Below are 26,619 nucleotides of genomic sequence, written 5' to 3'. Positions count from 1 at the left end.
TGGGCTTTCGCCACGCCTCCAGTTTGGGGCGGTTCGTGCGGGCTTGGGGGCCTGGGCAGGAGGAAATGGAAGAGGGGACCCCCAGGCTAGGGGCGGGCACGCGTGAGTGCTTGGCAGAGCGCTAGTGGCGTGGGGTGCATAGGCTAATTCTGAGTGGTCCCTTGGGACCCCGAAGTGGGGCTTTAACGTCGAGGAGCACCTTAAGCACGGCTTAAATGTCCGGTGCATTCGCTTGGGGGGAGGGGGGGCTGTTACCCCAGGTTCGGTGTTCTTGACAGCAAAAGGACGAGTACCCGGGGCGAGAAGGAGCTCTGTCGGGACTGCACCCAGGAGTGCAGGAGGGTCGCTGGGGTCGGGAAGGGGAAGGCGCGGGGCCGGCGTTCGCTGCTGAGGCGGAGCCCGGGGGTGCGCTCTCTTGCAGACCGTCCGCGTCCAGGGCAACGACATCTCGCACCGGCTGCGGCTCTCGGGCGTGCGGCTGCAGGACGAGGGCGTCTACGAGTGCCGCGTGGCGGACTACAGCGACGACGAGACGCAGGAGCACAAGGCTCAGGCGCTGCTGCGCGTCCTCTCCCGCTTCGCGCCGCCCGACGTGCAGGCGGCCGAGGCGGTCTCGCACATCCAGAGCGGAGCGGCTCCCCGCCGACACGGCCCCGCCGCCCGCCCCACGTCGCCGCCCGGCCCCGGCAAGCGCCCGCCGCCCTCCCCGGCCGAGGGGGCTGTCCCCGCCACTGCCACCGCATCGACGGTCGCCGCTGCCTCCTCAGCCTCGCCGCCGCCCGGTCAGGCCGCCATCCTCCGACAGCACCACGGGTCAGGTAGGGCGCGGGGCGCTGCTCTCTCCCCTGCCGGACGCGGCTTCCTCAGTCCTGCTCTTCGGTTTAGGGTCGGGCACCGCGACCCCCCCGGCATGGGCGGGACTGTGGCTGAGGTACTAAAGCTCAATAATGGTGTCCCGAGTGTGTAAGGAAATGTACTTGAGCCATCCCGAGAGCCGGGACGCCCTGTCGGCTCCTAAGGTAGCAGTGGGGCTGGGACCTGCTTCCTTTCTGTAGGTGCTGTGGGAGGCCCCCTTGCAGCTTTCCAGACGTGGGGTTTTAAAGAGTAGCATCATCTTCAAGTGAGTAAAATGCCGTTCTGCAGAGAAATGAAATCAGCAGCTGCAGGGATTGGTCACCCCGGGCAGGTGCGGGGCCCGTGCGGAGTAGGGTCCATGTTTGGAAGGGAAATACAAACTGCTGTGAAAAGAGCTCCACATTTAAATTACTGCTGAGTTAAGAATTGGAGATACTATGCTGTATAATGGTTTGCAAATGTAAATATTGTGCTAATAACGATTGCCTTTAATAATGGTCTTAGTTATTAATGCCACATTACCATTGGATAAGGCTCTTGAAGGGCAAGGAACACAATCTTAAATCTGCACTGCAAACGTATTTCCAGCTTTGTGGTGCTGCTGTGGGCGGGCTCAAGTTCTCCACTCAGCCACTGTCCCTTGGCTAACGTTGAACAAATAGCCATGCCAAGTTATCTGTGGAAGAAGGGAAAAAAATTATTCCACTGACTGTGCAGGGAAGGCCCTGAGCTCCTCTCTGTGCTCAGTCTCATCTGACACAGATTCGAAATTCTCACACAGGAATGTTCACGCTTCTTCCTGATGCCTCTTCACACTGTCAGGACAAATGGTTGCAGGCTTTGACTTTCAGTAATGGAAATCTGTTGTATATGGGTCACTGTGACCTGCCAGTGCTTTTCAGGTGCTGTGTTTTCTCTGATTCCTACTTTTCACTGTTTCCTGAATGCTTTCCTTTCTTTCTTGGGTAGAAGGATGTGTGAAAACTTGGGTTTTACTCTTTATCATTCCTAAGACTAAGCTGATTGTTCATTGGTGTCCAGTGGAAGACAAAGTGGTAATTCCTGAAGTCTTAACTACACAATGCTGTGGACATATAAAAAAGATCAGTTTGCCTTTGCTGTATTCATCCACCACAAAAAACTAAACTGAAGAGTACAGTGTTCATGATCTGTTGTTTTACTGTTGGAAATATCCACTTTCCTCCCAGGAACTCAGGGCTGGTGGTTGCTTTTGTGTTTCTTCTTTCCAGTCTCTTACAGTGAGAACTCTTGCAGTGTTTTTCCATGCCAGTAACAGAAGTTGGGTTTAGGATATGCATCACTGTGCACCCTGCCTGTCCATCCCAGAGCTTGTATGGTGCATATGACCTAAAAACAGGACAATGGGAGTGCAGTGGGCTCTGTTCCATCTCAACAGATGGATGTGAGTGTGTGCCGCCAAGAGAGCGTGTCACATATGTCTGTGAGGGCAAGACCCCCCTGCCCGGATCATCTAAACTGCTGTCTATCCTGATTTTTTACATGCCTGTGGGTTAGGGATGTGGCACTGCTTCATCATTTCTAGGTCGGATTAAATTCTGCAAATAAAATATAAGCATTGTGGCCAGCAGTGGAGATAATGGAATTATTTAAATCAGTGACAAAGGTAGCAGAATGCAGAAAAATACTTCGTGGGGATTTCCAGATGGAGAGTGATGCTAAGAGGGCTGCAAAATAGGCTAAAACCAAAATTCCCTGCTGTGAGGTCTCTCCTATGCACACTGTCTGTGAGCAGTGCCACTCCGTGGCAGCTTGAGTTCTGGGAGAGCTGAAGTCAGTGCAGGGAGCACAGGGCTCCAGTTCTTGTTTGTAGTTCATAGTGCCTTGTTCACACGAGGTATAAAACAGCAACTGCTTTTGGTCCCCATATGAGAGAGGGAACAGATTTTGTGTTTTGGTATGGTCCTCTGTAAAAATGCCTTCTTTCCTCTGCTTGAATCAAGACCCCCTGAATAACAAGCTTCTTCTTGCTTTATGGTAATTTCCATACCTGTGGTAGTTTGGAGCTGGCAGTAATTATTTCCCAATAAATATTATCCTCAGGAGATTAGGAGCTGAAAGTATTGGTCCTCAAAGCTCTTGATTAAGGTGCATTCTGAACCCAGCCTGTCTCAGACTTGTTCCTACAAGATGTCTCTTTGGTGCTTAGGAGATGCAGATTGCTGGTGGCTGTCCCAGTCTCCATCACTGGTGTATTTTAGGACTCTCTGGGCCAGGTGCTTAGTTTGAAGCAGAGAGAGACAGCTTGGTGTACAGGCAAGGTTATCTCCCCTAAACACACTGTTGCTCCCTACCCAGAATAAAAGAATGTGGATAAAATTCTGAAGTGAAGGTCCCTGTACTGAAGACTTGCAGGGATATCACCTGCTTTTGTGAGGAAATTGAAGACTCAGGTCTCTAATGGTGTCACTTGGGTTGGATAAGCACTAAATTTTCTTCAAAATGTTTTAAAAGAAAAACCTTGAGCTTCAGTGATTTCATTTGTATGTTGATGTGGTATTCTTTAGAGCTATTTTAGATACAGTAATTATTTTTCTCTGTCAAGAATATAGACTCTTTATAGGAAGTACTGTTCTCTTTTTTTAACCTCTGTAAGCAAGAAGTCTTGTTTTGAGTCCTTAACCTCAGGCTGTGTTGTAGCTGGTTTTCCAGACAATAGGATCATCAAATCTAACTAAATCTTTGTTCACATAGGCTGTACAACACCACAGGACCCAACACTGTGTTGATATGTGAATTATATATATGCATAGTAGCATAATACATATGATTCATTATGCTGTTTCAAGCTCTAACACACATACAGATAATTATTTTCGCCAAATCTGTGTGTAACAACTGAATCATCTGATACATTTACTCTCAAAAGTCTTTAGTGCTTGTAAGTCTTTTAATTGTACACAGGGATATTTCCTCTGTATAAAAGCACAAATGTGCTCAAACAATGGATTTGCCATCAGTGATTAAGAAACATCCTCATTTAATACGCTAGAGAGCTCTGCCTAAAAGCTGATAGCATGGCAGTAGCCACAGTGTCCTGCATGAATTGGGTTCTAATCCTATTTTCCTTGAAATAGAAATCTTCCCAATATGTTCAGTATAGTAAGACAGGGCCTGTGTGTGCTTGTATGCCAATAAATGTGATTATAGATCAACTGCTGCTTTCAGATGTGCCTGCAGGGTTCTTCTTGACTTCATCTGGAGTCCCAGTCATGCAATGTGGAAAAATGTGATTCTTTCTCTCTTTGAGTTGAACCGAAACATGAAATTATTAGAATAAATGTGCTTGTTACTGAGATTCTCTGAAAAGCATGCAGTCTCATCTGAAAACCCAAGTATAAATGGAAAATTCATAGTTTTGGACATGTAATCTGAAATTGTGTCTGGTACAAGTTTGTCATCAGCATTATAGTATGTAAGGGAATAGATCTGGCATAACAGAAAAGTTGCCCAATATGCCAGAAATATTGGCTGCTCAAGCAGAATTTTGTCTGTGAATTTTAAATTGCCGTATGAAAACTTTGCCTCATTGCAGTCTAAGTAACATGCTCTGTTCCCACTTCATTCTACCTTACCAGCAGAGAAGCTCTTAATCTTTTTTACTCTCATAAGACAAAGATCTTCTGTTAAGATTACAGGTTTTAAGACTATCAGAGAAGGAGCTGTTGTCATTATTTCCACTTGGAACCATATTGAGGTTTCAGTTTAAATACTTATATGCAAATAGAATCTTTTGCTATAGGAAAAAAAGCAGGATGAGCTAGTGAAACAGTGCATACAGTGCTGATGTGTTTGGAAGGTTTCACTGAGGGGGATATGGAAGCATCACTGAGCAAGACACTCAGAGTCTCTGTCCCGGAAAGTTTGCAGTCCGAATGGATGAGGAGGGCAACGGGCAGGAGCAGTTATGACCGACTTGGTTGAGTGTGTGGCGGCTGTGAAATTGAATATGAAAACATAATTTCAGATCTCTTAAATTTAAGTCCTGTGCTGTAGTCATGAGACTAATTTTGTCATCTGATAGGTGAAGTAATAAATAAGGATCTCGATGTTGATCTTCTGGGAGGCAAACTGGCTGTATTAAAATCCTAACAAATGGTCTCCAAAATGAGTACCCATGTGTATTGGCTTGGGGGCAATTTTTAGTTTAACTTCTGACCAGAATATAGATCGGACATTGAAACTTCCAAATTCCCTTTTATTTGTTTGATCTCTGTTCTCAAAGCTCTGAAGTGAAATCTTTAAATAAAACAAACAAAGATGGGAGTGTGAAGCAGGAAACTGCTTCATTTTGCTAAGAGTGCTCTATGTAGGACACAGACTCGTGTAAAGCAGAGATGAAGCGTTCACAGCAAGGAAGAAGAAAAGTCTTCCCTTCACACCTATCCCACTGCCCCCTACAAAGCCTTTTATGTCTGAGGCAGAGGGAGGTCTGCTTGTTGGTTACATGGCCTGAGGTAATGAAGTACCAGCTCTAAATTCAGCAGCCCCTGTGCCTTTACAGCTCCCAGTGGTGTTTGTAAGAGCAGCACCTGCACCAAGTCAAGCTGTGGCAACCTGCTTTGAGGCAGAAGAACACACGGGAGGGTGTTAGATCTCCATAATTCACTGGGAAGCAAAAGGTATTTTTTTCTGTAGAGGTTTAGAGTATTGTCTGGAGCTGTTTAGAGTGGCTATGGCTGAGTTTGGATTAACTTTGGGTAAGGGTCTGGGTCTACTGCTCTCCTGGCTCCGTCAGAATTTGAAGGATTGTGTGCTAGTCTGAGAAACAGCCTGTGGAGCTCGTTTATCTTCAACATATGAATATTACACAAAACAGCAAGAAAGGAACCTCTCTCTGTGGTGTTCCTCAGCTTCGGCTTCTTGCCTTTCCAACTTATTGTTTGTGTCTACTTCAGTTCCTCTGTGCTTTTTGAGACCATATATGAGCTCAAATTCTGTTATTTGTAGTTTAAATGCAACCTGGGTCACATCACATTTTCCTTTACATTAAATAAAGTAGCAAGACAGAGGCCATAACTGAATTATCAGGCTGACCTCCTAAATGTCACTGGATAATAAACATGCAAAAAGATTCCTCATTAAATACACATCACTAGCACTGTAATATCTAGGCAAATTAGACTGCTTTGGGGACAAGTGAGGTCAAATACCTTCTTTTGTGTGTGTGTGTAATATGGATTAATTCTCAAACTGGACAAAAGCACGAACTGCAGTACTGTGCCACCTCATTACCTAGGGCAGAAACAAGCTGTGCCAGGGTGTTTTTGTGCTGTGCAATTGCAATTTATTTGAGTAACCTCTTTTCAGTGGTTCTTGCTTGTTCCCTGGAGGACAGAAAAAACTGTACTTACTTATTCTACTAAAGCCTGTGCAGTGTCCTTGAAAAAAATATGAATATTACTTGACTTTCTTTAATATCTTCAAGTTATAGGTGAAAAAAACGTAAAAATATTGCTGAGCTCAAGGAAAGGTATATTACACGTCTCTCTGGTGCATGTAGAAGTTTTACCTAACGTTGGTCTGTATTTCTTTGAGATCGATTCGTGAGTAAAAAGTAGAAATTTGTGTGGGGGAAGGCTGCGTGCATCCAAGTTTCTTTGTGCATGAACAAACAGCATTCCAGGCAGGAGTATATATATACCACTAGTTCCTTATGTACAGTTTCAATAGATACTTGACAAAACAGAGTCTAAGTTGGCAGTACCAGCTCACTACAACCTGTGTCTTTTACAAGAGACAGATAATTGTTATGTGTTCCACACTTCTGCTATACTTATGCAGCTTAACTGATGTAGGAAGGCACACTTGAACTGTGCTGTGGATTGTATAGCTCCCTGAGACTTTAAGTGGTATTCTCCTGAGCAGTCATAGCAGAAAGAAATGTCAAGACCATCTTACTGGTACTAGTTTTGAGAAGGACAGTAATAGTGGTGGTCTGCAGCTGGAAAGCAAGCTTAAAGGAGGATCTGCCAGGAAACGGATCTTAAGGCAGTCCTGCAAGGAAGGTGCTTCTTCTTTACATAACAAAGCCTGACAGGACTGTGCTGGTAATGAGAGGTTTGGTTTGGGTTTTGATTTAGCTTTTCTAAAGCAGTAAGAACGCTGGCAGGTTCACTATTGCTGTTTACTTTGTGGGTTTTTTTAAAATTAGATAATGGCAAAGCAATCCCATATGTCAATAACAGTTCCAGTAGGTTTGTATTGGAAAAAATGGGGTTGTCAGCAGAACGGTATTATTTGTCACAACAGTGGTTAACAGCCAAGTATTTTGTATTGCTAGGCTGTTATCAGTTGGGAGGCAATTTTATTAGCTGGGAAGAAGAGCAGTTTGGTAGAGCAGCAACTGTGCTCTGTGGGGAAGTCAGTGTGATCACAGTGTGCAGATCATTGTGCCATGGCTGGAGAAGAGAGCTGTGCTAACAAAGCTCAGGCAGGATCTCAGGGAGTGTCTGTAATACCTGACCCTGGTGTGGCTGTGGCACAGAATCACAGCATCTTGGCTGTGTGTGCTTATTTCAAAATGGGGCAGAACAGAGCAAGTCCTCTAATGGCCGTTGTCTGCTATGCCTGTCTTGTATTAGTTATGCGTAGAATTCACTGAACTGGTATAATTAGAACTACTTTACTACTTTATAAATTTTAAAACTGGCTTTCCAGTCTGAACCCCTTTCACACCAGGGAGCTGGAGATTTCACATGTAAAGAGGGCACTGAACGTTATCCTGTGTCTACATTTTTTCCTTGCTGGCTTACTCTATACAATTTGGCCTCCCTTAGATCTCGGGCATGACAATGTCTTTAGTTAGCTAAAATCTAGGAAATGTTGATAATTTGAAAGGTTTGGGGGTCTGCTTATTTGTGGGTCACTCCAAAAAGACTGGTTTTGTTTAAAGCAAAGAGGTGATCCTTTCTTAAAGGAAATCACAGGTTCTTCAGGCACATGCTCTCAGTACAGCCATTTTCCTTGTGTCATCTTGTATTCTGCTAACACACTTAGCTCTGTTCTTTATGTATGGGCAGGATAGGGTTATTTAAAGAAAAAAAATCATTAGATAATCTGCGTTCAGATCTACTTAATTTAGTAATTCCGATTGGAGTGGTAATTACAGCTACATTGGCAGCTTGCTCCTAATCCTGATCAGGTAAAAAGTACTGTAGAAGACAGTGAAGTGAGAATGACAGTGTCGTGTTCTTTAATTCTGTGTGGCAGATATTTAAAACTTCTTTCAGTTACAGAATGTCAATTGTGTGTGTGGTTCCATCTAGTGTGAAATTTATTGCAAGTCTCTTCCCCTAAAAGGTAAAAGGGAGAATTCACCCATTTTCAAAGGGGAGGAATTCTAAGGGGCAATTCCCCCCTTACAAAAGTGCAGCTTTCTTTTTGACTTACTGGAAGCACCTCCTCAAACTGAGGTCCTGTTCACTGAAGGAGCATAATAAATAAATACCCAAGGCCAGACCCTCACAGCAGTGGTGGGCAGGTGTGGAACTGGCACAGATTCAGCACCTACAGCAGGGAAGGCAAGTCTGAGCTCATGAGCTGCTGCATTGTTGCCTCAGAGCAGGAAGAATGTTTGGTGATTGTCCCACGTGCTGCCAAGGAACCTGAGCTTTAGCAGCTGTTGTGTACTTTTTCTGCACACACTTCTAGTGTCTTTTTTCAAGAAGTTAACAAGTTACTCCTTTAGTTACCTGAGTTAATTGTGCTTGTTAATGATTTCCATCTTTAAAAAGAAAAATCCTGTATTAATCTTAATGCCTTACTCTTGCTGTGGAGGCAGTTCTTGGCCACTTGTTTTTGCATGCAAGGATTTAATTAAAACCTTAATAACTGAATAATCTCCACACAGTCTTGGTGACTGTGATATAGTACTGTGGGGACATTTCTTGTGTTCCTCGATTGCACGCCACATTACTATGAACTATTTTTTTGATCTTGGATAATAATACTCTTCTTTTGCTGGTGGGGAATATATAGATTATGAGGTAGCCTGAACAGCCAGCCCAGGAGCTGTTTGAGGTCTTTCCTTTGATCATTCCACAGCTGAGTGGGACTCACATCTCCTAGAGACCAAGACTAAAGTATTTGCATTAGGGTGCCTGAAGTGAGTTTCCTAAATAGAGGTGGCCTGATTTCTCTTTCAGAGATCCGTGAAAAAAAAAAAAAAAAAAAAAAAAAATTTAAAGTTTTCCCACTCTGCAAAGTGGCTCTGACAGTAATTTTTTTGTGTGTATTTTCTATCAGTGTTTTGGGCACTGATTACTCCTGTATGCAGAGTATCTAGTGCTGATGAAGCTCCTGGGTGCCTCAGTGTGCTTCAGCTGCAGACAAAGCTCCAGCTGGGCTCTTGCTTTTGCCTTCATCTCTGTGGCAATGTCCAATGGCCAAGTGAGACATCAGTCATGTGCAGCCCTGCACTATGTTCAGTCTTGGTGACAAATGCACTTGGTAGTCTACATCATGGCTTTGGAAAGGTGTCACCCATTGGTATTTGGGACTCAAACAGCAGCTGTGGACTTGTCCATCCCTGTCTGCATGGGCTCAGATCTTGCTCTCCAGCAGTGGCACAGGACAGCCAAGCTTCTTCATAGGAAGAGGCTGTTCTTGTACTTACCCAGCAGCAGAGCTGTGATCCATTTAAGAGCAGGAGCAGCCCCAGTGCCCCATGCTGTGCCTATGTGTCCTGCTCCTGGCAGTGTGGCCAACAGCCCCCAGCCCCATGGCTCAGCTCTCCCACACCAGGGGAGTGGCCGGGCCATGGTGGCAGATGCCTCTCTTTTCAGTGCAGTTAACTAGAAAATAAAACTGAACAATCTCTTAAGTATTGGTAAACACAAGTCAGGGACAGGCTTGTTAGCTGCAGCGTGGGCGTGGATGCCACTTGTGGCTGTGTGGGTGTCTGTGCCTGCCCAGGGAGAGCTGTGTCCTCCTCTTACAGCCATAAGGTCACAGGCACCTTAAGGTCCCCAAGATGGCCCAGACAGAATGGACCCTACAGTTTGGGACTGTGCTGAGTAAGTTTACCTCATAGGAGCAGGAGTGGCCTTGTCTTCCCTGGGTTTGGATGAAATGTCTGTAACAGATGTGTTCCACATCTGACCTCAGGTTTTCTGTAGCTCCTCTGCACATTTTTAATTTAAAAATCTGCTATTTACTATAAAAGGTAAAGATGATGTCAAGGTCTTGCTGTTCCCATTCCAAATGAAATGGGTTCATGTCCTGTTAATCAAGAAGTACAGCAGCATTTGTCATTTCCCTTTAAAGTAATGGCTGGTTGATACCTGTCATTTCTCAAGAAACTATATACCAGATTAAGGTGTATTTATAGAAATCTCAATTGCTGGTAACTTGGCTGAAGCCAAGTTTAGGCATACCATTAGAAATGCATAATGAAAGTGGAGTCAGATTTGGGAGGGGGCAGAGGAAGCTATTTGAGTTGGATAGCTTGAGGATGCTGTTTTACTATTAAAATTAAGCTTCTGACCCCTGGCTCCCAAGTGATAAAAATAAATCTTCCTGTATTTCTCTTCTGCATTTTATCTTCTATATTGGAAAAGATAAGGAGTAAAATCTCCTTCTCTCCCTTGTCTCTTTCTTTTCTAGGTACAGGACCTATTTATGCTACAGACCCACTCTTATATATGTCCCTGTTAATACTGCATAAGCTTGTACATTTATTAGTAAACCACTGACGGACTGCTTCCTCCTCTACTCCTCAGCCAAACAAAAAAGGAATCTATTTAAAAACAGAACACACCCCTGACAAAAAAACAGCTGCCGTTTAAAGATGGACAGAAAGAGACTGGAGCAAGCATGATAAATTCTACATGGGGGAAAAACATATTTTTTGGGATGCCACAGAAAGTAAACCACATAGAATAATGCATCTAGTTTCCAGACTATGGTGTGAAGCCCTGCTCTGTGCATGGCACTTATGATTTCTCTATTTTAATGTAATATTTCTTTCTTTTCTAAACCTTTCCTCTGACTCTTCATTTTGCACGAACTGTTGAGCAGTTATCTTTATGACAATATGTAAAGATGTTGGGTCAAAACCCTTCCTAAGAAAGGAAATATTTTTAGTAGATTATTGTGTTTAGGTTTTTTGAATTTCCTTTTCCTTTTTTAATTAAATTATTTCTTTTGGAGACATTTTAATTAAAAAGGTGCATCTTACCATAATTACTATTCACTGTCAATAATATTTATTTTTAAATGAAGATTGGAAACAAGGTAAGACATTTGTTTATAAACTGTATTGTATATTGCTGAATAACAGTTGAATAAAAAGATTTTGAAATAAAGGTTTTACACAGGAGTGTGCCTTTCCCTGAGTCCTGAAGCTCCCCAAGAAGGTTTCATGGTTGTGTCTGTTCCCTACCTTGTCACATCATGGAGAATTGAGGAATAGAGTACCTTTGAAATCAGTTATTTAATACACCACATATTTGCAAATATGTGTATTTGTAAACCCCCCAGCAGAATGGGCTGACAGTCACAAGCCTGTAGGTGCCTTTTGCTGTGGTGACACCAGTTATCTCTGGGCAGTTAATGCAAGACCTGGTCAGATGGACAGTGTGACAGTACAGAGCACTCAAAGTAAGTTGCTTGGGTTTTCTACAGGCCTCTCTGAAAAAAGATTAATCAACCCATGGAAAATGAAAAAAATTAATCAGGCTGGAATGTTCTGTTCACTAGGCTGGATTCCAGTATTTTTTTAAAGTATATTCAGGTTTTTTTTAAATTACATAATCGTGCCACTTATTTTATCAAGCGAGCTTTCCTTCAGTGAAGCAAAAGGCTTTTTTACAATAAATACAGCAGTTATTATTCTGTTCCAAAATGCTTGGGTTTTAAGTGAGTCAGTAGGATGACTTGGTACAAAAACAACCTTCTGTAGCTGAATTTAGTGAAGTATTTTGAAATTTCCTGTGTCTGACTGCAATTCTTATCCTTTCATTTGCAAAGTATTTTATAAAGGAAAATTCCTTAAAATTCCTTAACTGTGGAAATAGTGACAGCTACAGCATCAGTAGGACTGTTGGCAGAAGCTGAGGAGCAAAAGCAAGACATGCCCCTGCCTCACCTCACTCTTGAGTCCTCTTCTAGAAGGGTAGGAAGGGATTTTTAATGTCTCAGATGGTAAAAATTTGCTTTTTCTAGGAGTGCCAGCCACCTTGTGTGAGACCAGAACACATCTGGGTTTCATAAATGTACTACACTTAGGTAATAAAAGCCCTCTTGTATGGGGGCAAACTCACCATAGGGACTCAAAGGTAATAAAGTCTTTGCAAGAATGTTCATCCTCTTAATGCCATGGATTGGAGAATCATCTGTAATCATCCCACAAAAAGTTCCAAACAAACCGGGGCAGGAGAGGTGGATTGCTGCAAACCTGGAAGTACATCAGAGTGTGAGACTCTGAAGAGCATGGTCCTTGGCACATAGGATCTAACCCGAAAGACAGGTAGAAAAAAAAATTGAATATCAGACCATACCTAAATTCATACCAGCATTGCTGCCTGGGAACTTGTTCAAGGACAATTCTTCAACACAGAGGTATGGCTGGAGTCTGTGATGTCATGAGCACTTTGAGCAATGGATGAAAGTGAAACCTGCCTGGGTTTGAACAGGGGGTGAACGCATCATCACAGCTGCATTTTCTCAAAGGCAGTGAGTATTTCTCACTGACTCGTGTTCATTCTAAGAGAGAGAACCAAAACAATTTTTTTTTTACAAGAGAAAGAAGAAAATCAGCTTAAATTTATCTAATAAATAGCTGATGCCTGGGGCAGTAGAGCATGTCTGTCTAGAAGTAGTTGATTTCAGCCATACTTCAGTGTGCTCATTTAGGAAACAGATCCTCTGCTCTGATACTTCTGTTTCATCACTTACAGGGTATATGATGTCTTGAATTGGATACTGTGTGGTTTGCAGAAAACGTGAGGAAACTTATCACCTTGAACTTGTCCTTCCCTTTGTATTGTAGCCTGTTCCCTGCACAGGGGAAGTTTTACGTGCAGTGTCAGGAGTGGAATTATCAAGGTCTTTCAGACTTTGATCACATTAAGGTGAAAAAATATTAAATCTGCAACAAAAAAAAAAAAACAACTTTTTTTTTTAATCCTTTCTGAGGTCAGAATTAGGTGTAGTGCAGTATAACAATTCTTATATTCTAACTCACTATGAAACCTCAGAACCACTAAACAATAACCTGAGGGTTTGATGAAAAATCTCTTCTGACAAGAGCAATAGGCATCTTTTCTTTCCAGTGAAGATCTGTTTGCAGGCAGAGAGAAGTCATTCGCAGCACCCAGGGTAACTTCAACAAGGGACCAGCAGCAAGATAACCAGGCTGTAACTTTACCTTTGCTATATTCCTGCCTTCAAAAATGTGCAGAATGAATCCTCATGGTTTGGGGGCCTTGATTTCCACATTCGTACCAACTTTATTGCAAAATACACAGCCTATGCTTGGCCCAGTTGTTTGCTTAGTGCAGGGGAAATAACTGCCTGAAGAGGAGGCTGCAGCTTTCAGTACATTATTTAGTCTTTAAAAAGCACTTAAAGAAGTGAGAAACATTTTGATGGAAAAAATGTAAAGGATATGGAGCCTTATTGCTGGTGAGTGTGTTAAGGACTTATGCTAAAACTGTCCTTTGAGAGTGCTCTTTCTTCTGAAAAGGGCAACTGCCTCACTTCTGCTGATTGTATTTACAAAGGGCAAAGTGAGGTTTTGCTGTACCCTTAATGGACAGAGGCTAGTGGCAAATCTTGCTCTTTCATAAATCTCAGCATTCCTTTTGGTGTCTGCTGTCAGAATCAATTAGTAATAAGTGCTTGGGCTGCAGAGCTGTGGAAAGGCAGTGAGCCTCCTGCAGTGCCATGCAGAAAGTCCTCCAGAGCCTGTGGTGGGGTGGGTGCATCCCCAGGCACATGGGGGAACAGCACCTGGTCCCTGTGCTGGGGACAGCCCAGTGAGCAGCTCTTCCTTGCTGAGCCAGTGAGCAACAGAGCTGGGAAGCAAGAGTGATGGCTGTTAGGGGCCAGAGTTGAGCCATATATAATGTAATCATAAGGAAACACACATTTTGCCTGAGAGAAAATCAATAGAACTTTGCACTTTTCCTTGTAATATTTCCACTCTGCTCCATCAGCCATAGTTTGCTCACAGTTACACAGCTATAAATTCACTGTGGGTTAATGGATTTCTGCAAAAATGATTGGATTTACAGCAATGTAACAGAGCTGATGCTAGAGCCATGTGCATGTAAAAATACCCAGAATCCAGAAGTTGTTTTTACAGCACACAGGTAACCTTCAAAGTGCCAAGACCTAGCAAGTAAAAAGCAAATTACCTAGTTCCTAGGATGTTCCTTTTCTGGCAAAACTCCCAAGGTAAATGTGTGCAGCCCTGAAAACATCACTGTCCATGGTAAGAGGGCCAGGAGACCACCAAGGGGCAGACAGGCAAGCGAGCAGGCTCACGCTGTGATGAGGAATGCAGCAGCCTGGCTGAACATGTCATTTTCTGTTTCCTGCATAAAACATTTCAGAGCCTCATCTCACTTAGCATTAGTAAGTAAGTAAATAATGTGCTCCCAAAGTCGTGTGTCAAAACTAGGCTGGTTAATGTATGAGCTGCCTCCGTTGCATTTGTTACTAAACAGTAAATTTCATGCTTAGCCAGAGGCTGGCAAAGTTCATTTATTCATTATCCCCAAACTTCAGGCAGTTGTTATTCAAACTCCCCTAGTACATCTATTTAATAAGCAAAGAACAGAAAATTGATGGGATCAAAAATGTTAAAGGCTTAATTAATGCTTTTAGCAAAGACTGATTCGGGGTGGGGGACTGTATGATTGCTATGAGAATATTAATTTGCAGCCAGTGTGTGCTGGCTGGTGGTGCTGGGTGTGAGGAGTGCTCTCCCAGCACTGCCTGGGGAGCTGCTGGCCTGTGGGGACACCACCTGCCATACCCTGGGGACTCTGTGCCACCAGGTAAGGGAAAACCACTGCTACAAACCATGAGAGACTGCTAGAATTAATATATACACAAATTGTTGCTGATCAGTGAATGGTAAAGCATTCATGTACAGCAAAGACAAGACTTGGGGTTTTCCTCTTCATTGTTTTGGGGGTTTTGTGGTGTCTTTGTCCCTTGGCAGCAGATCACTGAGCTGTGCTGCAGGGAGCTGCCTGGGGGCTGAGGGCTTTGCTCTCTGATGAGATGCCCCAAGGCAGTGCCTGGGGCTGTCTGCATGCCTGGGACAGGTTTGGGGTTTGTTCACACCAGAGCAGTTGCAGTTATTCCACAAGAAAAAATAACTGTCTCTGGAACAAAGGTAACAAGATGAAAGCTGTAAGAAACCTGGAAAGGCAGGAGGGCAGCCATGAGCAACATCTGCATCACACTGTCCTGCCCCAGAGCAGCAGCAGTGCCTTCTCTGGGCATGGCCATGGGGTTCAACAGGGGATGGAGAAGAGGAAGAGAATATTTGGACTGGAGAGCATTGTTGGTTTTGGACTGTGCTTTTAAAACCCAGCAATTGCTGAGGAGTTTAAAAATAGGAATTATAAATGGAGTGGTTCAGATAAACATCTGTGACCACCCAAAATACAGCACTGACCAGGATGGCTTTTTTTAAGGAGCTGTGCTATTGTCAGTGAATGGATTGATATTTTTTCCTCTGATGACTGCCAGCCTTTTAATTACAGCAGTTAATGGACATTCCAAGCAAATCACAGTTACATTAAAGGCCAAATCAGAGAGGACTGTGCTGTGGAGCTAGTTAATGGGTTTCCCTATTTGTTGCCCCTAGATTTGGTTTCCTGTTAGTGTTAAAATATTTCTTAAATCTCATATGGAAATTCATCTGTAGTTCAATACAAATTAAATGACCAAGGTCTTGATAAATAACTCAAAAAATACTTACACTTCACATGAAGATTATACTTTTCCAACAGGGCATACTCTGGAGAAGAAGAGACCAGGGGTGTCAGAATCTTTTTCTACTCCATGACCAGATCAGTCCAGCACCTGAATTCATCTCTCTCTGCTAATACCCTTGAAAGAGGAAGCAACATGTAAGACTTTGGGAGTGTTATGCAGGATGAAAAAAAAACAGATGATGACATAAAATGGCTCTTATTTTATTATTGTCATTGTCATGAAAAACTGAAATAATTTTAACAAATTAGAAGAGGAAAACTTCATTACTGAATACTTTTTTCAGGCTTGTAAGTTCCTCTGACAATCCAGTGAGTATCATAGCTCTTTTGGGGATTTTGGGTGATCTACATGGTATCTAGGCAGGTGTTGCTAGTTAGACTGTCAGTCAAAGTCAGCTGTTTTGGCAAAATGAGGATACTTCTGATTTCCAAAGTCTGTGGTTTTTAGAATATTTTTTTTTTTCTTTCTTTTTTTTTTTTTTTTTTTTTTAAGAGTGCTTTTGTATTCATAGTCTGTGGTAAACATGAGATTTAGCTCTGAATCCCCCAGCAGAGCCTCTTTTTCATGTATATGCTGTAATTTATTTATTTACTGCTCTGGACAGCTATGTTTCAGTGCTTCCAGAGTTGTCAGAGTTGATCCAAGTGACTGATACTTCTCAGTACATCATTAATCACCTGTCTTTGCAGTTTTAAAAACATGTCATCAGCCCCACAGGGAGAGCTTCTGCACTGTGAGGATGGGTTTGAGGAAGGTCAGTGACAGAACTTTGACACCCCCCTTGGTTTGTCTCATCCTTCCCTCCCACAAAGAGCAACATACATGGTGAGTTATGACCTAGATACAAACAGCTTGGAGAAATGTTAGTGAAGGGTCTGATAACTGAATTACCTCTAGGGACACATGGCCCCTGGCATCAGGCAGCCAAGGGGCTGGGATGTACTCCATGCTCCATGGCATGGCTCAGAGAATCAGCCCTCTGAGGCCACTGGAGCATCACCAGTTTATTTCTCTGCTTTCTGGAATGCCCCCAAAAGCACTACAAGCAGGATGTCAGGGGCTGTGTTGCCAGGCTCCCAGAGCTCAGGAAACCTCTCACCCAGGATCCTAGAGCACGACTCAACCTCTCGCACTTTGCTCCAGCAGGACAGCCACCACCTCTTCCCCAGCTTTGAGCCAGCAAGGACAGTGGGGGCACAAGCAAAAGCCACCTGTCCAATCCTGAAGAGACAGACCCTCAGGAGCCTCAGGATTTCCTGGGGTAAACTCATCCTGTGTCTCTGTCAGGGTGCTGTTGAAACACCCCACACTGTAATACTGTACATACATTCCTCTGAGCTCTGCAAGGCTGGGATTACCTGGTCAGAGTGCCTTGCCATGGCTAAGCCAAGCAGAGTGTGAGCTTGGGAACAAGGACAGAATATGCACAGCTAAACCTGAGGCCAAGGAATAACTATGGAGTGATGATCTAGACCAAACTGTGTCTGTCACTGCTGCCAGTTACCCCGAGGGGAATGCATCACTTCAGAAAGTGCAAAAGAGAAGCTAAAGGTAACTAAATCAAATGGGACAATGAAAATGTACAGTTTGATTGAGGAAACATAATTTCCTTTTTGATCTTTACCAAACACACCCATGTTTGTGATTCATTTATGTTAGTTTGGTGCAAGACAGTAAAAATACAGTCATCCAGTGTAATAGTAACAGTGTAATCCTTTTGTAGAGTGTTTGGATATAATTTCAACTTTTATAGCGTAATGGTATGAAAGTCTCAAGTTATTTAAATGCACAGCAAAGTGCTAATTGCAATCCTGGTTAAAATGAACCTCAGTTTATAGTTAAGTTGCTGGCTGAGCTAATGACTTTATATCCAAGTTAACAGTACCACTGAAGTCAGCAGCCAGACTCCTTATCTAGTAATATCTTTTAATAATTAACAGAACTGGCATTTCAGTCTCCAGAAAAGTATGCAGGGTTTGATCAGACAGGAAAACCAAACCAGAGTACATACCAGTGCACTTACCCTGTTGTGGGTTTGCAGATGTGGCCACCTTGAAGTTTTTTCAGCATTTAGGGGCAGCAGAAAGGCTGCTGCCCTCTCTGTGCCAGACCTGGGGGAGCTCAAACCCAAGCGAACAGTAGTTAGCAACACAGCAGCACCTGTCAAAATCTGAACTGTAACATGATTTGTTAACAAGATGGAGTAAATAGAACTAAACCCAGCTTGTTGCAGTGTTGAATGTGAGAAGCTGAATGTTTTGCAGTAGTTATCAAAAACCTACAGTGTCTTTATTAAGCCAGGCTTTAATTATTTTTAAGACCAGACAGGTCTTAAGCTAGACTTTAAGCAAACTATTTCAAAAGCAAAAGCATGGAGCTTTGCTGGGTTCAGGAAGTATTTGTCAACCTGGTTGTAAATGTGCATGGAAAAGTCAACCAAATTGAGCCTCATTACTGGAGTAATTCAAACCTTGCCACTGCAGGTTTTTGCTGCCAGGAGGCAACAGAGAAATCACTGCTCACGTTCAGTGCCACAAAGCCACCACGTGTTCACACAGAGTTTCCCTTCGTTCAGTGCTCACTCATCCCTGCTGTCATTTACAGGGCTTGGCAAAACAGCCGTCCAACAGCCAGCCAGCTCTTGGTTACAGCTGGGAGTTTGAGTGCTGCTGGCAAGGGAGGAGAGGGGTGGTGTGGGGAGCCACAGGGGCCATTTACTTGGGGACACTGTAAAACTCACTGTGGGGTCTTGGGAGTAGGACAGAGCTGAGCTGCACAGCCTGCACAGGGAATGTGCTCAGTCTGTTCTGTGGTCAGGCTAAAGCCATTTATTCTTATTTAAGCAACACTTAATGTTCCCAGAACAACTGGATAGAGCTCAAGGAGACAGGGAAATAAACAGGAGCAGCATGATTTGCAATGGCTCAAAGTTTCACTCTCCTCTACAATATATACCGGACCAAGTAGCAAAATAAGGTGTTTTCCCAAATAAACTCACTGATAATGATTATTGTCATGCATCCCTATCTAATTGGGGTGTGATGAAATGCATAATTCAAATGCTATCTAGCCAGAGGGCTTAAAGACAAGCTTGACTCTGCCTGCAAACTGGAGTGGAGATAGCTGATGTGACAAGTGCCTATCAGTAAGCTGCAGGCTTTCAAGCAAGCAGGGGACATGGGTGCAGTATCTGATTGCAGCTTAAATTCTGCCCACAGTCATGCCTGCTGGGCTCAGTGAGGTTACCCAATGGCCAATAAGGCATTAAGTAGTCACAATGTACAGCTTACTTCAGGAGGAAATATTTAAAGCAAAGGTGACTATCATGCATGCATTAAGAAAACCAGGACACAGCATACCAAATTTACTTTAGCCATGGTAAAATAATTGTAATAGAGCAATGCTGACCCCAGCTACTGTATGGTGACACCTGGCTTTTGCTTCACAGGAGAGATTAGGTTTCTCTGGTTTGTTTTCCTCCCTCTCTCTTTATATATATTTCACATATATAGCATACATGTAGCCTTCAGATGTTTGAGACAAAACTCCCAACATTTTGGAGAGAGAAGTGCCCTTCAAAGCCCAGCATCACAAACCACAATCTCACAGAAATAACCAATTGCAAGTGGAAAATAGCCTCTGCTGTACAACACCTCCACTTTGTTATATTGCAATATATTTCCTTATTTTTCATATGCCTGGTTTGTGTGGCCCTGCCAGTATGCAAAAATGGTTGTTGACAGTTCCTCTGGTTTTGTTTTATTATAATGTGATTTATGGGATGCTGAAAGTCTGCAAGTTACTTGTACTTGACTGACATTTCTCTGAGAGTCAAAAAATTGCTGTGTGTACTTGACTGAGATTAAAATGGGTAGACTGTGTAACTTTATCCTGCTTTCAAAGTGCAGGATTGGAAGGCTTCCATTAAATTGTTATTTTCAGTTATTATTAGCTCCTAAATCAGTTAATATAATTTCTTTCCCATAATGAATGCACAGCATTGTAAGCCTAAATGCCATATTTTCTATTGATCTATTTCCACAACCTGTTTAGTGAAATAATTAAAATGATTTACAAGGCTGACCCAATATCTTAGTGGTTTAGTAAATCATGTTGCTATGGGGGAAGCTCAGCTAGTTTTTAACTCACAGCTCTTTGAAGCAGCAGGACCTTGGCGTGGAGCTGCAGCGGGTGCCATGCTGCGTCTGAAGGTGTCCTCAAAGCCGGCCTGCGAAACGCATCCTCCAGTGCTCGGGGACAACAAGGGCTCCAGCTGGTTTGTTCGGTCATCTGTGCAGAGTTGGAGAATTTCTTGGTGCTACTCAGTCAGAGCAGAATTTGAGCTGCAATCTGCAGGTAATTTATCTTCACTGGCAACTCGAACATCCTGGTTGTCTCCCAAAAACTGACCTCACACGTCTGCGTGGGCAGCAAAAATGGCAGCAGCTGTTGAGCATGAAAATGTGGGAAATTATTATTTCTATCTTTTTTTTGTTGTTGTTGTTTAATGCATAAGAAGAAGACAACTCTAAATGCATAAGAAAAAGACAACTCTAAACAAATCTCTGCTTAAATCCCAGGGTTATGGAAGGACTCAGTAGAATTCAGTCTTGTCAAGCCAGAGACACACTCATGCATGCCCTAAATTCTCTTGAAGTCTTTGGAAGTCCCTTTGGAAAGCTCAAAGGGAACTCCTCAGGTGACAGGGCTACAATAAGATCTCCCTGGCACAAAAGCCCCTCCTGCAAAGGCATGGGCTCTCCTCTCTGCTCCACCTCTCCCTGATACAGGTAGGATGACAGAATATTCCCGGGCTTGATTTCCCCCTTGAAGCAGGGGCAGAAGGATACTATAGCAGTGCCTGGGAGGAGACATAAAGCCAATCTCTTTAGCTGGAGTGGCAAGAGCAAACTATATTTAAAGTGCTGTTATGAAAAGCTGGTACCAACCCTCTTTTCATGAGAAATGTGCATTTTGACAGCTGCAGTCTGGAACAAGAGATTGAGGTGACTTTTGTGGGATCAGGGCAATGAGTGCAAATCAAGGAGTGTGCAGCCAGCACCAGCCCTTTTGGGGACTCTGCCAGCCAGGCAGGGAGGAATCCCCTGGGCACAGATGTGCCGGAAAGAAGGTCACAGACCTGCATGCTCGTTCATGATGGGGAGAACAGAGCCCATATCTTTGGAAATCAGATAGCATTTGAGACACCATTTATAATATCTCCACATGCAGTTCCTGAGCAACCCTCAAGCTTGCTTTCAGCATCCAGTACGTTTGAATTTTTTTAGTTCTATTCTTTTGCATAATTATACAAAGAAAATAAAAATTTCTGTAAAAACTTAACAATTTGAAGATGGCTGTTGGATGCACTTTGCAGCAGCTGTCATTATCTTCCTTCCCTGACCCTAAGCTGCCACCATTTCTATTTTGCTTTAAATGGACCTGTATTTTCACAATGTGAATTCAGCTAGAATTATTCTTTTTGTTAAATAAACTTTACCCTTGCACTTACTGTTCTCAAAAGAAACACTTCTTGCTTGTGACTTCCAAATCGTAGGTCTGAAATGCAAAAAGAGGTATTGATAAATGGGCTGTAATCATGATGCAGTGCAAGTGAGTATTCCTCCTCTGAGGCAGAAGAAAATAAAGAAAAAATCTGCTTTGCCTTCTGCTGCCTCAGTGCCGATGATTTTACAGATCAGAGGATTTTTTTCTAGAAAGAAGCCTGCTGTGCTGCAGCGTGTGTTTCAGAGCTGAAACACCTATATTCATGCCCTTAATGCCACACTTGAAAGTGTAAATCAGGGCCTCATTTCTACAAGCACCCTGCACCCAGCAGAACCTCAGGCTGCCAGCAGTGCAGTCCCTGTGGGGTGGCACAGGCCACCAGCAAGCCCCAGGCAGCAGCTGGGAGCATGCACAGTGTTGATGGCACAACTGTCCTGTAACACAGGCAGCTGTGTGCAGAGAGATGTGGGGAGGTTACATGAGAGCTTGATGGCTGTGACAAATATGACTGGAACTGGACACAGGGTTCAAAAATTACAGGCCCTCAGAGAGGGCTGTAACACTTGTACACAACCTGCCCAAATGCACAGCAGGGTCACAGTCCCCTCCCTGCCATCTGCATCAGGTGAACATCTCCCCCACAGCAGTGTCTGTCTGGCCTCACCATTAGTTTTCTTCCAGAACAGGACAGCCACAAACCAGAAGGAGCTTGGCAGCACTGTCAGTGGTAAGCACCACATCACTAAAGCTGACACAGTCCCAAGCACAGACTATTTCCCTGAGCCCAGGCAGCACACAGTCTGTTTGTACCAGTGCACTTTTACACACAAGTCAGTCCTTTCCTGCATCTCCTCTCTGCACCTGCCAAAGCGTCCTTGAGCTCACTGCCATCTCCAACAACTTCTGCAGGTGCAATCTGCCACTGCACTGTGCCTCATTTCACACTCATGGAGCTCTTAGAAATCCTTTTAAGCCACACCAACACAGAGTGACTCAGGCACAAGCTATTTGCTAACTGGAGCTCTGCACTTGCTGATCTGTGGCACAGGAAAGGATCACCCAGCAGTTGTCTGCAAATGTAGTTTGGGTCAGCTATAAGGTCCTGATTAGTTAATGCTGTTTAGAGGAGCAGCTTAAATTAAATAGTTTCTCTCTTCCACTCACCCACTGGTCTGTTTTTAAGAAGTTTAAGGTGCTTAAAAATCTCTTCTACCTCTTCACTGGCAGGATGAAAGCTTGCCCTCTCCCCCTTCCACCATTTTGTCCCACTGCAAAATATAAAAGTCAAGCTCATGCTAAAATTAACATGTATTGCTGAGGCAAATGAATAGCTGTATCTATTAGCTTCCAGTATTTCTTGAGAGAGGCTTTCATTTAATTATCAGTCTGCCAGGCTAGATCTCTCCAGAACTAAAGCCACATTTATTCCTTTTATCTCCTTGGACACCTGCCTATCTTCATGGTTTATCATCAGATTTCTACTGAAGAGAAGCACAAAATATTTACTGTTGCACCAGGCTATTGTTGGTTTAAAAGGCACTTACACTGAATTCAAATGGGGTTTAGTTTTGGTGCTTTGGTTTGGGGTCCTTGGGTTTTTTTTGGTCTGTTTTTGTTTGGCTTTGGGCGGGTTTGTTTTTTTTCACTTGTCAAAGAAATCCAGGAACATTAAACCCCTCAGTGCCCACCAGCAGTTTAGAAGAAATAAGATTATGGACAGGGAGCTTAAAGTCTTCAGCACAAGCTCCGTACAAGCACCTGACCACTGCTCATAAAGACCCTGCCTGCAGAGGAAGCCAAAGCCCTCAGATACTGTGACTGCTTTTCATCCTCCTGTGTATGAAAACTTTAAGTGGAAATGCCAAGAGACTCCTGAGCACGTGGCTCAGTGCCCTCCATTGCAGTCCAGAGAGAGAGAACTGCCTGAATTCCTGTTGATGGTGTGGACCACACTTTATAATGCCACCAGTGCCACTATAACTCGCTGATAAAAAAGCCAATGTAGATACAAGGAACATTTTAAAAATAAATGCTGCCTACATGCATTACCAGCATAGTCACAGCCAGGGCTATGGGTTACACCCCAGCTACACAGCACACTGAAACAGCTGGGTAGAGCAGTTATTACCTGTGACTGCCTCAGGCAGCAGCTCAGGACACTGCCAGTTTAGGTGTTGACTGTAGCAGCATGGACATCACTGGGCTCCTTCAGCCCAGTTTCAACAGACAAATAGTGTGCACTTGTTTTTCTCTGGGTCACACTACCTTAATTTCTGGAGGCACACAAGTCCCATGGGCAGGGCTTGCATGAGCTGGGCTGTTGTGACAGACATGTTCAAACCAGCAGGACCTGAAGCTACGTGGTGCCTCAGCAGATGAGGCCATGGTGTCTGTCAGCTCAGCAGTGCATCTCTCTTTGGAGGTGTGCAAGCTGACTCCTTTTATTACAATGAATGGTTCACTCCTGACAGCCTAATTGTGCTACTTCAAAAGAGTCTGGCAGGAACAGGGCTTTTGTGAAAGACACCTCATTACAGAGTAAAAATGAGAAATTTGTTTAATTAATGAACCTTTTCACTTGGGATTTCATCCCAGTTCCTAACTCCAGGCATGCTGGCTGTTTGGCATGGAGCACCTGCTGACTGGGAGCTGTGCAGGAGGTGGCTGTGCTACAGGCACTGCCCTGCTGGGCTGGAGCCTCCTGCTCCTCCATGGGCTGGGGCAGCAGGAGCAGCCCTGAGACAGAACGTGGCTCTGGCCAAGCTGTCAGTGCTTCAGCACTTTCTGGGAAACACAGCAAAAGATGCTTCAGTGAAACATAAATTATTTTAGCATAAGCCTTGCATGAAAGGTGCCTGTTCCTTCCTATCACCTTAGTCCTACTAAAAACGGCTCCATCTCACCCTAGAGCCCTGAGGCTGGGTTCCTCACAGCATATTTATGAGCTGCTGATGCTCAGGAGCTCCCTGTGTGTGGCCCTGGAGCCTGGCAGTGCAAGGAGATTTAGAGGTGACCAGAAGCAGCACCCCAGGATAACAGGGCTGTGCAAGTACTGCAGCAGCCACAGCACTGTAGCATGAAGCTCCTTGAGGCACCATTTCTCTATTTTACATTATCACAAATAGTAGCATGCAGTGTGCATTAACAGATTTTTGGTCAAAGCTTACTTCCCATGGGTAAAGTGCCAACTCAGGACAGCCAAACCATGTCACACAGGCTTGCAGAATTTAACAACCCTTTTCTAGAAAAAAATCTAAACATTTTTGATGAATATCCAACAAAAGTGATTTTTAAGCCTAGAGCCTTTTTATTTGTGTTATTTTAAAATTTGAATGATTTATGTTAATTTTATGCAGTTTAACCAAAACAAAATATGTTAAACTACTCAATCTGCTGTAACTCCAATGACTATTACTACTTTCTAATTTATAATTTTTAATACTCATTTTGTATCATACATCCCTATCACATATAAGCAAATACTAATTATGTTTTAAAATAAACTATTCAATAAGACCTAATGGAGTATTAAATAATAGAAAAAGCAATGATTGTATGATAGACTCATGGAATAATACATGAATGCAGAATGCTGGTATTAATTAGTAAACACAAGCTGTTCAGAAGCAACAGTGGTGTCTGTCATCCTGACGTGTATTTGGATCATACATGATCTCAGCATGCAGGTAAATCAAACATCAGCTGCAAAAACCTCAGCTTACTGACTCTTCAGTACTGTTTTGAGGAAAAAGTGCTGCTTTTATACCTAGGTAGTTCATTTTCCTCCATGTATTCTAGGAGCACTCATAATTTTAGTATTTTAAAGATATAGGTTCTTATTTTGACATAAGAATATATCTGTGTTTTTAAAAGTGGCTTCCTTAACTTGCAGCATCCTTCAGAATCCTCTTTCCACTTTTCATCCTGCTGCGATGCAGAGGAGGTGGATTTATGGAAGAACTGGAGTCTTGTATGTTTAAAAAAAAAAAAAAAAAAAAAAAAAAAGCTGCCAAGAGACAAATTTCTTCCAGGAGAGGAAACAATTTTTAAAGTTTTGTGTTGGTTTTTTTTTTCCTTAGACTTGAAACAGTTAGTTGAATTATAACAACACATAGCATTATGTACAGAAATTTCACAGGTGCCACCTCCAGCCTTGCCCGGGAACCCAGGAGTGCCAGCAGCCAAGACACAGTCTAAGGGTGCCCTCTGGTGAGAGCAGCTTCCCAGACAAGGCCTGGGCTCCTCAATCACCCTCCTTGTTTCTTTAGTTTTGTTGTAAAATCTCGTTTTTAAATAATTTAATTTTTTAAAAAAAAATTTGGGATTATTATTTGCTTTCTCATTTCTGTGCCACCAAGGTATTTTTGGGTTATGTTTCCAAGTGCTTTCTTGTGCTCTCACAGACAGAAAAGACAGACTTTTTTATCTGCCCTGAAGCTGCAGTTGGAGATGACAAGGAGCCAGGATTGTAAAGAAATAATGTAACGTCAGTTAGAAAGAATGGTTACCAGCTGGTGGGAGGAGAGGGGGTACAACAGGACGCAGACACACATCTCACCCTAATCTATGACTTAAATATAAGCTAATGAAGCAGAAAAAGTTACCAAAAAACTGTATGGGGAAATAAACGTTTGAGGGATAGAAGGTACATGTGAAGATCACACTCATTAACTAACCACAGCCACCTAAAATTTTTTCACCAAAGCCACAATGCAAGAGTTTGGGCTTCTACACACAAAGCTACAAACTTTCTTCTAGCAAACCTACACTGACAAGAAAAGAAAACTCAAGCCACTAATACGAAGTACTCTGCCTGCCCACCCAAATGGGTGTCAGCTCCCACCCTGGCTGCTCAGTGCCATCTCCAGACATAAGCAGCTGTCCCAGGGAGCCCTGGACCTCATAGGACACACCAGAACATCTCAGTGTGCACAGCCAGAGCTGGGGATGATCAGCCAAGCCCCCTAAAAATGCTGGCATGGAGCAGCTCTGTGCTCCTCACCAGGTTCAAGGGGATGTCAGCAAAGGAGGAACTGGCACCATGGAGGGATGGCAAGATGCAGGCAGGGGTGGTGGGACAACCACAGGACTGATATGGGTTGGCTGCACACTGCTTCAGCACAACCATGGGAGTCTGTATTAGGAGGTTGGTGTTTGGATAGTGGCAATCAGATCAGAGGGTTTTAAATGGAAATTATTTTCACCAGTACAGACATCCCTGGGGACCCCATTCAGCTGCTAATACAATTTGGCCAGAGA

The 26,619-nt window shown here is 43.4% G+C and overlaps 1 protein-coding gene and 1 long non-coding RNA gene across 4 annotated transcripts in view; one reads left to right on the top strand and one right to left on the bottom strand.

Moving 5' to 3' along the window:
• The window catches only part of VSTM2B (V-set and transmembrane domain containing 2B), a 147,069-nt gene extending 135,854 nt beyond the window's left edge, over positions 1 to 11,215 (top strand). For 2 of the 3 annotated variants that reach the window (XM_071756810.1, XM_071756809.1), the window contains one exon: positions 422 to 11,215. In XM_071756810.1, coding sequence (XP_071612911.1) covers positions 422 to 967 — 546 coding nt within the window. In that variant the 3' untranslated portion in view covers positions 968 to 11,215. The remainder of the gene's footprint in view (positions 1 to 421) is intronic. The other variant, XM_071756811.1, reaches the window with a different exon arrangement.
• Positions 11,080 to 26,619, bottom strand: part of LOC139802053 (uncharacterized) — a 37,880-nt gene continuing 22,340 nt past the window's right edge. Inside the window, exons 3-6 of the long non-coding RNA XR_011728470.1 lie at positions 21,365 to 21,411; positions 20,002 to 20,298; positions 15,832 to 15,966; positions 11,080 to 12,348 (exon numbers count right to left, since the gene is read on the bottom strand). This is a non-coding gene — a long non-coding RNA (uncharacterized lncRNA). The remainder of the gene's footprint in view (positions 12,349 to 15,831; positions 15,967 to 20,001; positions 20,299 to 21,364; positions 21,412 to 26,619) is intronic.

Source organism: Heliangelus exortis, chromosome 13 (genome assembly GCF_036169615.1).
Source record: "Heliangelus exortis chromosome 13, bHelExo1.hap1, whole genome shotgun sequence".
Taxonomy (NCBI): domain Eukaryota; kingdom Metazoa; phylum Chordata; class Aves; order Apodiformes; family Trochilidae; genus Heliangelus; species Heliangelus exortis.
Note: the sequence above shows the minus strand (reverse complement) of the source record. Positions and strands in the feature narration are given on the sequence as shown.